Here is a 16,865-nt window from a genome sequence, read left to right on the forward strand (position 1 = left end):
CCCGGCAGCTGCTTGGAACCCTGGCCAGGCACAGCCCCGGGGCAGCCCCCGATTTGGAGGTGATCTTTGAGCCTCGCACAACTGCCCCAGGCTGGGGCCATGGCTGGGGTCCCCTGGTGAGCAGGGTCCCCCACCCAGCCAGTGGTAATACCAAGAGGAATAGCTCTGCTGTGCCCTTCCCCAGCTCCTGCTGGTGCCAAAAGAGGAGCAAAGGCATTCCGAGGGAGTGGGGTGGGAGGCAGGTGTACCCCATAACCCTTCTGTCTCTGCTGCAGTGAGGCTCCACGACAGCATCTCCGAAGAGGGCCACCACTACCTGATATTTGACCTGTGAGTAATGGTTCACTGCATCCCCTAAGCCACGGGCAGCTCCCTGCTTCCCCCAGGGTGACGTGATCTCCACCTCACCCGAGCCCTTCCCGCAGGCTGGGTTTGAACCAAACTCGGGTTCCCCAAGGCGGGCAGAGGGCAGCTCCCTGTGCTGCACCCCGGTTCTCCCGCCATGCACGGTGCAGTGACATTTTTGGGGGGCTTGCCAGGGCTGAGTGTGCTGTCAGTGAATCCAGCCCCCCCGTTCTCTTGCAGGGTCACCGGCGGGGAGCTGTTTGAGGACATTGTGGCCAGGGAGTACTACAGCGAAGCGGATGCCAGGTGAGCCAGGCTGTGGAGAGGACAGGGGGTGTCCCCATCTCCCACAAGCTGCTCCCTCCCAGGGTCCTGCATGACTGGCTCCCTGCAGCACCAGCTCATCCTGTACTGGGAGGTGTTTTACAGCCACTCTGCAGCACATACTCATAGACCAGGAAAAAAAAAAAAACAACCCACCCAAAACGCTCTTTCTAACTCACTCAGCTCCTGTGCCAAGAAGTGCATGTGCTGCCACAGGACTGGTTTCCAGAATGGCTCCCAGCCATTGCCCACAGCATCCTCATTCCCCAGGGTATTGGGATGGCCAACATCTGACCTCACTGTAAACGAACAGGGTGTTGGGGGCTCCCTGGTCTGGGGGCACCGGGGCTCCCCAGGCTGGCAGGGAGGAAACCCAACAGCAGGCTGGTGGCCAGTCAGGGCATGATAGCAGACACCCTGCGGATGTCACTCCTTCCCCTCGGAGCTGCATTCCAGCCATCTGCAAGTGTTTCTCTGGCATTTGCCACTTGAAAGAACTGAGGAGGAGCAGTCGAGACAGGCTGTGCTGGAGCTCTGCTCCCTCCCATACTCCCACTGGCACTTTCCAGGTACCTTCTGCAGAGCCATTTCAGCCACCCCCTGCAGTTGGTCCCTGCAGTTCATCTGGGGGACAGTATCAGTCTCATTCTTTTGAGGGGACATGATCTGGCCCTCTCCAATCTCCAGATATCACTGTGCCTCTCAGTTTTGCCCCCAGGCTAAGCATAGCCTGTATGTACGTCCAAGAGTGGGAAAAACTCTACACTACCTCTCTGCATGGAAATATCCTTTATTTCTAGGCAGAAAACGATCTCATTTAATGAGCTGCCTGCACTGAATCCACTTACAGCCCATCCACTTATTAGTGTCATACAAATAAAATAAAATACATGTAAATAAAGACCTTCTGCCTTGCACACAAGCTGCTTTAGAGCAGAAGCGATCAGTGCCTCTGTCTTTTTCCCTTCCTGTCTCACGCACACAGCAGAGCTGGAATGTAATGAACTAGATACAAAGCAAGCACACACCAGAGCCACCTGCATTAGAGGAGAGCAGGGAAATGGGGCTGGAGCAAAGGTTGCACAGAGCACATCTGCTCTGCCTGGGTTTGGAGACCAAATCTTTGCTGGTATTGTGGTTCCACTGTTGGTCCCCAGCTCCCCGTCTCCAGTGCTGCTCCTGTGGGGTTCCCACGGGCTCAGCTGTGTCCCCTAAGCTCCTGCTCACCATTACTTGGTGTCCAATAGCTCTGTTGGGTTCTCACTGGGTTAGAACTGCTCTCCACAGGTATGTGGGTTGTGTGGAGGGGGGTGCTGAGCTGTGCTGCAGGGCTGCTGATGGGAAGCGTGATGGGGAGGGCGGGAGACGGGTTAAACGCAGCAGAATAGAAATGTCTGACAAAACTCTGCCTCACCGGCCACTTGTGTGAGCTTCCTCCTCTCTCCCACAGCCACTGCATCCAGCAGATCCTGGAGGCCGTCCTGCACTGCCACCAGATGGGGGTGGTTCACCGGGATCTGAAGGTAGGAGCTGCAGGGAGAGTGCCTGTGGGAGGACAGGGGACCCCATCTGTGATGCAAAGCTCTGTGGAACAATGCCCAGAGTCCGTGGAGCTGCTGAAACAGCGGGGAGGAACGCGTGTAGGGCTGCGGGAAACCCACAGAGCACAGACCAGCTCCGGAGTGAAATGACACAAGGGAGATAGGGCGGGGAGGTCTTTGCAGTCTGAGATCCCTTACGGTTCCAGGGACAAAAGAACAAAGAGCAGGACAGAGCAGCTAGGGAGCACATCCAGAGCTTCCTCGGTGCTGTGCTGGGAAGCTCCCCTGCCACAAGCAGAGCCCCTGGGGGGTTTTCACCCCTCTCCAACCCCCGTCTCCTCCTGCAGCCCGAGAACCTGCTGCTGGCATCCAAGCTGAAGGGCGCTGCCGTCAAGCTGGCTGACTTTGGCCTCGCCATCGAGGTGGAGGGGGACCAGCAAGCGTGGTTTGGTGAGTAGGACTGGCCTGAGGTGGGGTCTCCTCCAGCCCTCCTTAGTTCAGGGGGGCTCCAGGACCCCGAGCCCAGGGTTACGGGAGAGTGCCAGCAGCACCGGCCCGGGGAGCGCTGTGGGTGGGCAGGCTGATGTGGAGCTGTTAGCCCCGCAGGGACTCTGCGGGTCACCGAGGTGACCTGGTGGGATGGACAAGCCGGCGACAGGGGCAGACCGGTAAGAGGAAAACCTCTTCCAAGCGCTCGGAGTGCACAGCAGAGCATCCCAGCCTTAGGCACCATCTGGGGTTTGGCAGTGGCAGAAAAGCAGAGTTTGCTCTGCCCTCGGGGGTCACGGAGGTTTTTGGAAGGAGGGTGTCTGCCCCAGCGGGTCGGGATGTGCCAGCTCTCGGCTCTCGCTGTGCCTGGCCGGGGAGCAGTGAGCTGTGTGGGGACGGGGGCTGCCTGACGGCGGCCGTGACGGGCTGTCTGTCCCAGGTTTCGCCGGCACCCCGGGATACCTCTCCCCCGAGGTGCTCCGGAAGGACCCTTACGGCAAAGCCGTGGATCTGTGGGCTTGCGGTAAGTCAGAGCGGGGCTGGGATGCCGGGAGCGGGCTGGGCTGGGCTGGGCTGGGCTGGGAGGGATGAGGGGCAGGCTGCTCATCCCGCATGTCCCAAGTTGCAGCGCCAGTCACATCCCAGGCAAGTCAGGGTGGAGGATTTACCCAGGCAACACCCTCTCTCCCAATCCAGTGGCATCCTTCCCCGAGGGATCACCCCCCTTGTTGTGTACCCAAAGCTGCCCCTTTTCCCCGTGGTGCTGGTGGAGTTAGGCAATGCCTCCGTGCAGTTGCAGCCGTAGGCGAGTTTTTTCCATCCACGATGGGGAGGAGGCATCGCCCACCACTGCCAGGACACCTGCTTTGGGCTCTGCAGAGCCTTGAACCTCCCCAGGTGATGATCTGGACCCACCAACAAGCCTTTTGCTCTTTAAACAGTGAGCAAATCCTCATGTTTCCCTAATTTCTTCTTCTCTGCTTGAGTTTGACCAGTCCCCAGGCTGTGTGTGCTCCTGCCTCCAGCAACGAATTCTCTCCCACTGATCCCATCTCCTCTCCTGGGCAGGTGTCATCCTCTACATCCTGCTGGTTGGGTACCCACCCTTTTGGGATGAAGACCAACACCGACTCTACCAGCAGATCAAGGCTGGAGCTTATGATGTGAGTGGGTTTGTCTTGCTGCCCCCGTTCACTGTCTCCTCTTTCTCCTGCTGTCCCTGTCTCGCAGCCTGCTGCTCTAGAAGAGCGACAAGACAAGTTCAGACAGATGGGAACAAGCACTTTCCTCTGCCCCGGTCGCAGTGTTGGCCTCGCTGCCGTGCCCAGGCACACACACTGACATATTTCAGGGCCACTCTGTGGGAGAGGCAGGTCTTGCTCCGAGCCTCCCAACTTTCCTCTTCCACTCCCGCTCCTCAGTTTTCTACCTGGCAGCTCTTTCCAGTGGCTACCATTTCTCCACCCTGTCCCAAGTTGCAGGAGGAGCAAGCCAAGTGCGGAGGGGCTCTCTGCCATCTCTCACCCTTGTCCCTTTTTTTGGCAGTTCCCCTCCCCTGAATGGGACACGGTCACTCCTGAAGCAAAAGATCTCATCAACAAAATGTTGACCATTAACCCATCCAAGCGCATCACGGCAGCAGAGGCTCTGAAGCACCCCTGGATATCGGTGAGTTGGGGCCAAAGGTAGAGAGATGTGGGGATTCTCAGGTGGGGAACATCTCGTTGGGGATCACTTGTTATCAGACACACTGGCAGCTCTTTTCTCCATCCTGGGAAGATGGTTTCCTGGCATGGTTCAGCCCAATGCTCTCACAGCAGCATTTTCTCTGAGGTTTTACAGCAGAAAAGAGCTTGTGGATGCAAACAGCATGTTCCTGGGGGACCTGGCGATGGGAGGGATGGTCCCTGCCCTGGTGGGGACAGGCTGATTTCTCAGTGTCATGCTGTGCTGGGGGGCCTTTCTTCAGAGGCAATGGGCGTAGGCTCATGTTTATCCATCCTTCCATCCACCCCAGCAGCAATCCCTCCACCCTTCACTGCATTCCGCTGTTTCAGCTGCTGGTTCTCGCACTGAATCAGATCCTAAAGGCAGGAGGAGTCTGTGGGCTTAACCACACACGTGCAAACCCCGAGCACATCGCTAAACACAGCTGGCCAGTCAAGGGGTTAACTCAGGGGGCAGCCAGGTCTCCACACACCCCCACCAGCAGAGCAGATCCTGCTGACTCCAAAGCTTCGATCTCCCACTGTCCATTAAACTTGTATCTGCTGCTGCTGCTGCAGGTGGCTCTGGCCCATGCTTCGGCCATGGGAGATCATACACGTGTGTGAATGTGTGAGAGCTGGGCTGGGGAGCCCCTTTCCCCCAGCACTGCCCTGAGCCAGGCCTCTCTCCCCCCAGCACCGTGCCACCGTGGCGTCGTGCATGCACAGGCAGGAGACCGTGGACTGTCTGAAGAAGTTCAATGCCCGGAGGAAGCTGAAGGTAACTCTGTCCAAGCTGGTTGCTAAATGAACCGTCGGGTCATTGGTGGGCTTGTTCCCTGGGTGGGAAACCACAGGGTGGTGTCTATGGGCAGTGGTGTGGGGCTGACAGACACTTGAGGACCCCCATTGTGAAGAAGGGGAAAGAGACTGAGCGGGGTGACAGCTTGCATCTGGCTGGGGTTTTCAACTGCTCAGAGAAAGCCATGTTGAAGGAAAGCACTGAGTCACAATGGACACTGGTGTGAGGACTTCCCCTGGAGCCGGTGTCAAGATAGCTTCTTTCTGGGGCTGGACATGGGCCTGAAAGGCATAGTGAGATCCTTTGCAGCCAATAAATAAAGTGATCCACAGACAGAACAAAAACTCACCCAATCCAGCAGCCCCACAGCCTTTCCTTTCTCAGATGCTGCCATGCACCACAGCCTGGACCCCTCTGAAATCACATCTCCAGCCTGAGCACCTCCCTGAGGCACCCATCTCAGCTGGCAGCAGGGTGCTGGGAATGGGCTCTGGAAATCACAATGCCTCCTGCAGAGCGGGGTGAGGCTGTTCTGTGCCACAGCCGGAGCCATCAGTGCTCCAGGCCTGAACACAGCGTGGCACAGAGCAGTACAGCTGCAGGCTACTAACAAGATTATCGAGCAAAGAAACTGGCTATTATTACTTTTCAGCTAGACAAGCAATCAAATTAGTTCAGGCATACGCTTCAAAATAGTAATCCATTACTGTAAGCAATTAGTCCAAAGTAATCTCATTATACACTTAGCAACTGGTTAGTAGACTCAGCTGGAAAAGGGGAAAGATTTTTTTTTTTTACAAATGTTGTTTTGTAGTGGTGATCTTTGCATGGCTTCCATGAGCAACTCCTGCCCTGCTGCTCTGAGCTGGCACGGCTTTAATCACAATTAAATCCAGTTCCACTCCCAGTGGGTGCCCTCGTTGCCGGCTGCCGGCCCCTGTCAGTGGGGTTCTGCTTCATCTAGGACAGGGTAGTATGAGATTGAAAAGTGCCCTGCAGATATTTAATATCCCTTTAATCTCGGAGGAAAGGCAGTTTTGGAGAATGCAACCCAATGCCATGGTGCTGGGGACGTGGAGTCAGGTATTGAGAGCTGCTTTTGATGGCAGGAGGTGAATATCAGTCCGTGGGCCAGTTTCCTTCCTTCCAGTGGCTGGGGGACAGGTGCTGAGCAGGGCTTTCCTCCCCCAGGGATGGGGGAGCAGCAGGGTGCAGGGGGCCGAGGTCCAGCACACCCTTTCCTTCTGCCTTCCTTGTCTTTCAGGGAGCCATCCTCACCACCATGCTGGCCACCAGGAACTTCTCCGGTAGGTGCTGTCTCTGGGACCCATCTCCTTATCTGACAGGATACCAGGGTGAATCTGTAGGGTCCCTGGAGAGCTGGCTTCGCCTCATGTGTCACAGAGAGGCTGAAGTTGCAGCCTTGTGCCTCTGGGGATGTGTGGGTTTGGGTGCTCCTCCAGGAGAGATCACCTGGCACCTCCAGGCTGGCTGCTGACTTAGGATGCAAGAGAAAAAGTGTGTGGTTGAGGCTCAGTGATCCACAAGGCTCTAGGGTTTTGGGGTTTGTGTGCACTCAACCATCTGGCTTGTGGAGAGATGGGGATGCGTGTGCTGGGGGCAGCCAGAACTCAAGCAGCTGGTTTTGTTGTTCTCCTGGAGATGTTTGTGGCTCAGGGAGAGCATCCTCTGCATCGGGAGTAGGGAAAGCCCGCGGTGCCACTGCAGGCAGATGGCAGCAGGATCTCACAGGTGGATGTAATCCTTGCAGGATTCCCCACTCCCTTTCTGCCTCCCTACAACCCGAGGGCTGCCATGGCAGCAGGACCGGGCATGGCAGCCCAGCCCGTGCCCTGGAGAGGTCTCAGCACAGCCAGAAACCCCTCTGCTCCAGCGCCCTCCCTGAGAGCTGTTCCCTGCGGGGATTCCTCGCTGCATATGGGATTCCACAGGCGTGGAACCATGTGGAGCCATGTGACTGCAGAGCTCATCGGCCCGCTGTCACCTCCAGCCCTCCCCAGCGCTGGGGATGGCCCTGCGGCAAAGGGCACACACCGGCCAAGCCCTGCTCGCTGCTGGCAGCTGTTTGGGGTTACTTGGGTGTTTCAGGGCGCTTTGCAGAGGCACCCCGAGTGTCAGGTGTAGCAGGCGGGCAGGGGTGCCAGTGCAGAGGGCTGTGGCCAGGGCTGGTATCTGCATTTGTCGTGGGGGGGATCGTGCTGACACATTTAGCACTTGCGGCGGGCGCTGGAGGACTCCAGCAGCTGGGGGGATCCGATGTCAGGCCCCACGCCGGGAGAGGCGGACGGGAAGCATCAAGAGGCAGGAAGTTCACAAAAAAAGCATCTCTGCCGGTGCTGCCCGTCCCCCGCACGGCCCCAGGGCTCACCGGCCTCCCCTGGCCGGCAGCACGGCAGGGCTGGTGGGCGGCGAGCACCGGGCTCTGCGCTGGGGGCTCGGGGTGTCCTGCGCAGCCGGCGGGGCTGGGGCAGTGTCGGCAGCGGTGGGTGGGCACGGGGCAAGGCGCCTGCTTTTCATCCTTGTCAAAACGCGGGCCCGCAGCTGTCGGGCCGGCGGGCCGGCAGCACATGATCCCGGCAGCATGGGGCTAAAATTAGAGGGCGGCAGGCGGGCAGCCCATTCCTCCACGCTGCACCACGCCGGGTCAGCAGCAGCGCCCGGCCGGAGCCCGCCTCTGCCGGGCAGCCCTGCCGGCCCCCTCCAGCCGCCCCAGGGACTTGGCGTGACGATAGGACACGGGTCGTGCCGCTGGCCAAGAGCCACTGGGGCAGGACGGGACAGTGGTGGCAAGGTCGCCCCTGAGCTGCCACGGGTTGCGCCGGTGTTAGCTGGAGAGAAGACGAGCCCCACCGGCGGGGCCTGGGGGTCCTGCCGCTCTGGCACCCGGCACCATGCTGCTGATCCTCGCCCTCCTGGTCTTCGTGCCCTGCCTGGCTCTGCTAATCTCCTTCCTCCTCTCTCCAGGAGGCAAGAGCGGTGGCAACAAGAAGAATGACGGCGTGAAGGTAAGCTCAGCCCCGGTGCCCTCCGCTGCCCGCCCCTCTGCTGCCGGGGCGGTGCTGGGGGTCTCGGTGCCGTGCCGGCGGTGAGCGTTCCCGCGCCCTGCTGGCGCTGGGGGTCTCCGTGCCGCGCCCGCGGTGTCCGCGGCACCCTGCGCTTTAAAGGGCAGCTGTTGAGCTGGCTCGGCTGTCCCGGTGTGTCCCCTGCCACCGGCTGGGCTCCTGCCAGGACAGGCCGTGCGCAAGAGGCTTCGCAGCGCAGCGGGCCGGGGGAGAGGGCTGGTGCCGCAGGCTGCGCTGCGGGAACTCGCCGCTGTTTCGTTGCCGGCAAGATGCGCTTGTCCCTCGCTGCCCCCAAGAAGGGGGAGAGGCAGAGGCTGGACCAGGAGAGGGGACAGGAGGAGGCAGCTTTGCAGCCCAGAACCGTGGCTCCGATAGCAGTTATCTAGCGGGATGGGTGGCCTCATCTCCGGCTCACTCAGCATGGGTGAGACTGGTCCCAATTCCTGTCCCATCCTGTCCCAAGGGCTGGTGTGCTGCAGGGTGACACATGGGTGCTTTTAACTCCCTTGGCAGTACTGCTTTTCCCCTGTGCCCAGTGCAGACGGCAAAGAAACGTGGTGACGCTTTGACAGAGTAAATGGCTTGGTGATGCTTTAAACACGGGCTGGTGCTTGGTGGATCTTGCTTCTTGGGCTGCAGAGCCTGCAGGTTCATCAGCCCCTCCGAGGTGGGGCCGCAGCTCTGCTCCAGGGCAAGGCAGCTCCAGGAGGCAGCAAAATTCTGCTGCTTCTGGTGACACAGAGATGTGATGGATAGCAGTGGTTATTGAGCTCTGTCAAGCTCCTCCTGCAGGAAGGAATGGTCCATGCGAGGGTCTTTCGCTCCTTACCTGTTCCCTTCATGAATACAATGGATCACTCAGCAAGGGAGAGCTGGCGTGGTGACATCCTTCATCGTGTGACATCCTCCATCATCAGGCAGAGCTTTGGGAGCCCGACTGCAGTGTGGCCACTCTCCTTCCTCCATAGAGGTCCTTTGTTGGGAGAACCTACAGAACCTTCTCCTGCCCTTTTGCAGGGACCCAGCTGTTGGGCTGTGGCAGGTGTAGGGTTTTGGAAGAGTAGAGCCCTCAGCCAGCTTCTTCCTTCCTCAGTACCAATGGCTGGTGAAGCGGAGTTCTAGGGATGGTGTGTGTTTCTCTCACTCTTCCCAGACCCAGCAGCTGGGACAGGAGAAGCCTGCAAGGACGGAGACCATGCACAACCCTCCAAACCCTCCCAACCCTCTGGGCTCAGCTCCACAAGAGGCCCTTCTGGCCATGCAGTGTTATTCTGCAGCATGAAGCTGGTGGCCTGGATGGGTCTGAGTGGACATTACTTTGGGCTGTCAGGGTATCATGAGACTCCCAGAACAGAATTAATAGGGCTGGTGTTGGCAGATCCCATGGTAGTCACAACGCCCCATGTGCCAGCCAATGCTGGCCTGTCCTCTGCCGCTCTGAAGTCCTGGTTGCTTCTGAGAGTCACCTAAGATGTGACACCACAGGTAGAGTTGACTTGGTACAAGTTGCTGGAGCACAGGTGAGACCGAACAGAAGCTGCATTTTTAAGCCATTAAAGGAGAGATTGCTGGATGAAGAGGCTTTGTCAGGCACAGTCCTGAATCTAATTTTCCAGCAGAAAGGGACAGCTTTTTATTTCTGTGTTGTGGTAGACAACCATTTGCCAGCCCAACTTGCTAACGATGCTCCCTGTTGGACTTCAAAGGAACTTTGAGGGCAGACATTATCCTGGGAAAAGAGGCACTTCCTCTTGTAGCAAAATAGTTTGTTTGGGTGAACAGCCTTCTAGCTCTTCGCTGAAACTCAGTGAGGAGGGTCTGGTTTCAGAGCAGGATCAGAGAGGCTGGTTTGCATCCCCAGCCCTCAGCCCTCGCTGATGAGAAGGGACCAGATCGTGAAGCTTCATTCCAAGTGCAATCTATCCACCAGCACTCATCTGAAGAGTGTGGACAAGCTCTGAGAATGAATTTGCTTTTTTACTGTCCCCTTTTTGACAAGTAAAGGGGAGACAGCTTGGCTAGATGGCCAGGAGGAGAAGACAAGGTAGAGACAAGCTCACTCCCAACAGCTTCCTTGCATTATCCACCTTCAGCATAACCATCCCCACCTCTCATTCCCATGCTCAGCCTGGGGGGACCTGCAGCATAACTCATTCAGGGGGGCACGGGGAGGCTGGGTGTTGTGGGTGAAGCTCTAATGGCCCACTGGGCAACCAGCAGATGTCAGGGCACTGCTGAGCAGTGTTAACTTCTTTAACTGGCTGGAAAAGCAAGGTAGGAATGTGGAAGCCTGCCTTGAGTGGTTGGCATGGTGGGAAGTGAATGGTCCTGCCTGCTCAGAGTGGGGCCACATGGTGTGGGTCACTGTCAGAAGAGCTGTGACCCCACTTGGAGTAACGTGCTGGACTGGCCGTCCCCACAAGAGCAGGGAGATCCCAGGCAGCCACTCCTGCCTTTCCTGCCCAAAGCTGTGCTGGTGTGTCTGCACAGCCCTCCAACACCAGCACGGTGCCAGCCCAGGCTCAGAGGGCTCGAAACTCACCCTCCTGAGGAGGTTCCTCACCTACTAAAAACATTCCTGGGACCAGAAATCCCCCCTTGAGCCCTGCTCTGGGATCTGTGGGAGGTCCTCTGGTGCCAGCAGCTATGATACTTTCACTGCCCTGTGTAGTGTCACATCTCGTCCCATTGTAAACTAATGGAATCAGTGCCCCATGTCACATCCTGTCCCGTCCTGAGCTGATGAGCTCACTGCCCCGTGTCGCATCCTGTTGCTGTATGTCCAGACTCGACGCGGTCACTGCTTTGTGTTGCATTCTGTTGCGTCTGAAATCTCTGCAGTTTGCTGCCCCGTCTCATGTCCTTGGGTAGCACAAGCTGTCCTTCCTTCCTGCAACAGCCCAGCTCCAGTGGCTCCCTTTTTCCACAAGGTTCCTGACAAAATACCGCAGCTCACTCTGCCCTTTAGGACATGGGTTTTTTGGTGAAGGAAGGGCAAGAGTTGACAGATGGCCCAGTGCCTAAAGGGGTTACAGGAGTGCTGGAGAGAGACTTTGGACAAGGACATGAAGTGATAGAACAAGGGAGAATGGCTTCACACAGATAGAGGGCAGGTTTAGATTGGATATAAGGAAGAAATTATTTCTTGTGAGAGTGTTAAGGCACTGGAACACGTTGCTCAGAGAAGCTGTGGGTGCCCCATTGCTGGAGGTGTTCAGGGCCAGGTTAGATTGGGCTCTGAGCAACCTGGTCTAGGAACTGGATGATCTTTAAGGTCCCTTCCAATCCAAACCATTCTGTGATTCCATGATTCTATGACCTAGTGAGGAAGGGGAGAGCAGCAGTAGTAGAGGGGGAAACTCACTGAGGATGCTGGTGGGACCGTTAGGATGTGAAAGGAACAACGAGGGGGAATGGATATCATCAGTTTTTATGCTGTAGGCCATCCACACACCCTAATGGGTCTCTCCATGGACTTTTTCCAGAGATTTGCACAGTGCTTGCTGCTTTTCCCTGCAGAGCAGGCACAGCTGGTGCCTTGTTAAATATGCTGGTACAGCACTTTGATATTTAGCACTGCAGATTCTGATTTCTGCACGTTGGTATTCCCTGATGCACACTGGGATTCATTCCCTGGAAGCCAGCAGAAGGGGTATGAGGTCAGCATGCATGTCCCTCCATCTCCTAGCTAAATTAAAGATGGAGACGGGGAGCAGAGCACAGTAAGGAAGGAGAGTCCGGAAGTAGTTTAGGTTTGCAAGCAGAAGTGTGGATGTGGGATGATCCAACCCAAAAACCTTAAAGCCTAGTGGTAGTGGTCAAAGATGGAGAAAAATGTGCAGGTCTTCTCTTTGGAGTCCTGATTTAAAGTACTGGAGCTGTGCTCAGGACTGCTGCCCACACTGTGGGCCTGCCTCGAGGCCTTAGCGCCTTGCTGGCCTTAAACCAGCCAGCTTAGGACTGGTCTAGTTTCAAAGCTGAAGGAGTGTCTCCACACCAGTCAGTGCTATCAGCAGATGCAGCCAGAGCGGATCCAGAGAAGTCAGTTCAGCATTCACAGGGGGCACAGGGCTGTGGTGAAGCTGCCTTAGCTTTTCAGTGTCCCGCTTCTGTTCCTGTGAACTTGCCGACCTGATCACAGGCCACCAGAGCGGTCATTGACTCCTAGGGGATTCCCTTTTGGACTAGCCAGGTTCTTGGGATGAGCAACCCCAGAGATTGTGGCAGATCAGGAGAGAAAAGTGCTGGCAGGAATGCGGGGAGGGAGCTGGCGAGTCACCACCAACCCTGCAGCCAGCGGCACATCCCCACAGGAGCAACGAGTCCTTCTGCGCCTTTCATTTGCCCATGAGGACCGAGAAGGGTGGCTCAGGAGCTGCTGCCTTTCATGTGCTGCTCTCAGCCTTTCTCACTCTGTGTCTCTTCCTGTTCCATCTCTTCTCCTTGTTTTTCCAGAAAAGAAAGTCCAGTTCCAGCGTTCAGTTAATGGTGAGTGTCCTTCGTCTTCCTAAATGCCAATATTGCTGGGCCTCTCCACGTGTTCCAGCTTCCCCCGTTTTTGGAAGTTACCTCGGGGTAGGGAAGAAGGGACAGCGGGGTTGGAGGGAACATCCTCAAAGCCGTATCACCCACAAACCCCATTAACAGGGTTGGTGCAGGCACTTGCTGGCCACCAGCTGGTGGGAAGCCAGCCCTGGTTCTTGCTGATGGGTTCTCATGCCGTTTCTCCCAGTTCTCCTGACTCAGGTCTGCAGGCTGCATCGGTCCAAGGAGCCTTGGAGAAACACCTTCCATGCCTCTGCGGGGACTGTATGGTCATGGGACACCTTGCCAACCTACATCGGGGTCTTCTGGGTAATACACAAGCAAGGCTCTGCTGGGAAGAGCTAGCAGAGCCATTGCTCTAGCTCCGCTAGCAGAGTTGCCTTGATGAGGCTCCTGGAGAGAGAAAGGGGGTCAGTACCCCTCTCCCCCCAAATCTGTGTAGTGCTCAGCTGTTTCTTGAAAGAGCTGTGTCTCAGCCTTCAGTGGTCCATGTGGGTCTTGGAAGCACTGTTTTATTGTACATTTCTCTCCCTACTCTGCGGTCAGTGTGGTCTCTCTCACTCCTGCACAGTCCCCTCTTTCTCATCCCAGCTCCTCTTCGCTGTTAATTTGTACATCTCTCTCTTTATTGTACAGTCAACATGGTGTCTTCCACCCCTGCACAGCCCCTCTCCCTGCCCTTCCGGCAACGCTCCTAGGAACCCACCACATGGCCCCTGGACCTGCCCCCCTCTCTGTCCCCACAGGTGTCGGTAGGAAGGGCAGCGCCGTTCCTACGAGACCCTCCACAGCCCACCTCTTGTGCCCTTGGCGACAAGGAGTGGAGGTCAGGAAGGGCTCTGCCAGTGCTGCCCTAGAGCTGTGGTTGAGGACAGGTTGGACCTGCTGGCGTTTTCCTTGGTTTCTGTCTGTTGGCACAGTTGAGCGCTGTGGGGTCAGACTCGGGGGGCTGTCGAACACACGAGCACCATCTGTCACGGGGAGAAGACTCTTCTCACCACCCCACGTCTCCTTTCTGTTCTTTGCTCAGGAATCATCGGAGAGCACCAACACCACCATTGAGGACGAAGACACCAAAGGTACCGGTGGGGGGCAAGTGGGAAGGTGGGCAGGTTGTTTTGGAGGGGTGCCCGTGGGTCTGGCCACCTCTCACAGCAAAACCCCCCACCATCAAGCTGCCTCAGGGTCTGTCAAAAGTTGCTTTAATTCTTCAGGTGGTTTCACTCTTGGGTTGCTGACAGCAGCAGCTGGGGCGCTGCTGGTGAGGAGTGAGGTGCTCCCATGAACAGGGATGTTCACTGAAAGCAGGTGTGGAAATGGCAGAAGTCTGCAGGGATTGCAGCCCGGCTGCTCTTTTAAAATAAGCGTCCCTTTGGGAAAAGCCTCCAGGGGAAATCCCTGTCTGCCGCCCGCCTGCCTGCCAGAGACAGCTTTCTAAGAATAACCCAGGGAATAATTTATCGGTGTTAATTTGTAAAGTCTCTCTATAAAGTGATCTCGGCACAAAGCAAGATGGACTTTAGCCTGATGTGAGAGCTGATGGGACAGCTTGTCCTCCTGGAGAGGGGCTCCTCGAGCCTGGATGTGGAGGCAGACGGTGCTCAGGATGTGATGGGATTCCCTCGCCTTTCTGAACAACTCCTAAAACATGCTCCCTCTCCTTTCATTAGTCACAAGGCAAAGAAAAAAAAAAAATTAAGCATGATGCTAATTTGCATTTGAAACAGAGCCTTGTTAAGAAGCCTGGGGTTACATCTGACAGCTCCTCCTGCATCCCTGGGAGCCCCAAAGCCGCTCTTGCAGCCCATCCCTTCCCAGATGAACCGGCAGTGCCTGGAATCTCTGGCAGCAGCTGCACAGTTCTGTGCCCTTTGCAGGGTCCCTTCTTGTATCTCCTGGGGTGGCTGCACATGTCATTCACCTGTTCTCCTCCCTTCTGAGACCCTCTCCTCCCATTCAGAGGGAGGTGAGAGCATCCTTGGTCCAACTTGCCCCAGATGGCCTCTGCTGTGAGTTCCTGGGGTAGAGGAACCCAGCTTAGCAAGGCTTTTCAGCCAGGACCAGCCTGTCCCAACTTTTGGGCTGAGGGTAGCTTCCCACTTGGTGATTAACCTTTTGGCTCTTTAGGAAATTACAGGCATTTTCAGTTTTGCCCTGACTTTCAAATCTGGAGATGAAGAGCTGTTCTCCACTTCTCCCCACCGAGTCGCTCTCCCTGCAGAGTTTCCAAAGTCCCCCCACATCCTGTGGTCTGTTTCTGATGAGATAAAGATCTCTCACTGATATGGTAACACCAGTGCTGATTTCTGGTTTGTTTTATCCTTTTATTTCCCTTTTCTCTTTAAACCAACAGTACGGAAGCAAGAAATCATTAAAGTCACAGAGCAGCTGATTGAAGCAATAAGCAATGGTGACTTCGAGTCCTACACGTGAGTGTGCCCAGTGTGTGTTTGGGCTGGGTGAGGGCTCAGCCTCCCAGATCAGGGTCTCTGGGCACCCTTACAGTGCTGCCCAGGAGATTTTACTGCTGCCCAGGGCAGGGTGACCACGTTGATGTGGTGAGGGAGAGTGGAGACCATCCAAGAGAAGAAGGAGACATCAGCTTCCAAGCCTGATGCTGCTCTTGTGCTCAGCTGATCACAGTTCTCTGGTCTCACTGTCATGGATGAGCCAAATTTTTGGTTTGCAGAAAGCAGAATAATTGTAAACATGACTTATGGTGAAAGTAGTGTTTGTATCTGTGGAATCCATTATATCCAGATTGCCACAGGCTGCTCTGAAGCATAGATGATTTCTGCTTGCTGAGCTGACACTGTTCAGAGTACACCTCTTCTGTGTCCAAGGCTGATTTAATTAGTGATGTCTGAGTGAGTGCAGGTCATCATCTCTGCCTCAGAGTATCGCAGCAGGGATATTTGGAAACAGAGCAGATAATATGAGTTTTTTTCCCTGATGTCTTCCTTTCTCATAAAGAAGATGACAATGTTTGGGGAGGTTTCATTGCAGAAGGTGACTGATGAAGGCATCCTGCTTTGGTGGGGTTCTGGCTACAGTCAGTGGGCAGGAGAGGAGGTGGTTGGGCAGAATGCAGGGTTGAGGTCAGAATTTTGCAAGCATTACCTGCTGGTGCAGATACTCCTCAGCCTCAGGCTGAGGGAGACATCCCAAGCAGGAGGTGTTTGGATTCTTCAGGCTCTCATGCCAGAAGTTGTGAGATAACCTCTTCCTTTTCTCTCCCCCTCCTGGCTCCCCAGGAAGATGTGTGACCCTGGAATGACTGCTTTTGAGCCTGAGGCTCTGGGCAACCTTGTGGAAGGCCTAGATTTCCACCGATTCTACTTTGAAAACCGTAAGCAGCTCGCTTGTTTTCTGAGGGACCCCTCCCACCTCCCCTGTGCCTGTCTTGACCTCCATCAGTTTGCTGGAGAGAATAGGGTTAGGCTTGCTGTGGGAGCATCTCTGGCTGATCTGGAAGATCCCAGCAGGAGGTGTTAGGTCAGCTGGGGCCAGGTGTCTGTAGAGGAGTTGTTGGGTTAGCTGTGTTCTAGATGGAACCAGCCTGAATCCACCTGTACAGCATTTACTCAGCCCCTTCAAGCAGGGAGCGTAAAACAAGTCTCTCCCCTTCCCACATCGCTGGCACCCTGAGCAAGAGCCACCCAAACTCCTTCCCCTGCCTAAACCCACTCGTGCTTGTCCCCTCTCCAGTGTGGTCCCGGAACAGCAAACCCGTGCACACGACAATCCTGAACCCCCACATCCACCTGATGGGAGACGAGTCTGCCTGCATTGCCTACATCCGCATCACGCAGTACGTGGACTCCGGAGGGATCCCCCGCACTGCCCAGTCCGAGGAGACCCGCATCTGGCACCGCCGGGATGGCAAATGGCAGATTGTTCACTTCCACAGATCTGGCGCGCCCTCGGTCCTACCGCAGTAAACCCTGTGAGCATCCAGGGCTGGGGCACAAGGGGTAGGGAGGGCTGGGTGTGCACTTGCTGCAGCCTGGAGGCTGGCAGGATGTGGGGT

General features: G+C 56.3%; 1 protein-coding gene across 2 annotated transcripts in view; it reads left to right on the forward strand.

Moving 5' to 3' along the window:
• Positions 1 to 16,865, forward strand: part of CAMK2A (calcium/calmodulin dependent protein kinase II alpha) — a 34,207-nt gene that overhangs the window by 12,280 nt on the left and 5,062 nt on the right. Inside the window, exons 5-19 of one of the 2 annotated variants that reach the window (XM_040078655.2) lie at positions 276 to 330; positions 586 to 651; positions 2,120 to 2,192; positions 2,558 to 2,660; positions 3,139 to 3,222; positions 3,768 to 3,862; positions 4,245 to 4,367; positions 5,103 to 5,186; positions 6,472 to 6,514; positions 8,193 to 8,233; positions 12,746 to 12,778; positions 13,866 to 13,914; positions 15,189 to 15,264; positions 16,090 to 16,184; positions 16,544 to 16,781. In XM_040078655.2, the coding sequence (XP_039934589.1) occupies positions 276 to 330; positions 586 to 651; positions 2,120 to 2,192; positions 2,558 to 2,660; positions 3,139 to 3,222; positions 3,768 to 3,862; positions 4,245 to 4,367; positions 5,103 to 5,186; positions 6,472 to 6,514; positions 8,193 to 8,233; positions 12,746 to 12,778; positions 13,866 to 13,914; positions 15,189 to 15,264; positions 16,090 to 16,184; positions 16,544 to 16,776 (1,253 nt within the window). In that variant the 3' untranslated portion in view covers positions 16,777 to 16,781. The remainder of the gene's footprint in view (positions 1 to 275; positions 331 to 585; positions 652 to 2,119; positions 2,193 to 2,557; positions 2,661 to 3,138; positions 3,223 to 3,767; positions 3,863 to 4,244; positions 4,368 to 5,102; positions 5,187 to 6,471; positions 6,515 to 8,192; positions 8,234 to 12,745; positions 12,779 to 13,865; positions 13,915 to 15,188; positions 15,265 to 16,089; positions 16,185 to 16,543; positions 16,782 to 16,865) is intronic. The other variant, XM_040078657.2, reaches the window with a different exon arrangement.

Source organism: Hirundo rustica, chromosome 14, assembly GCF_015227805.2.
Source record: "Hirundo rustica isolate bHirRus1 chromosome 14, bHirRus1.pri.v3, whole genome shotgun sequence".
Lineage (NCBI taxonomy): Eukaryota > Metazoa > Chordata > Aves > Passeriformes > Hirundinidae > Hirundo > Hirundo rustica.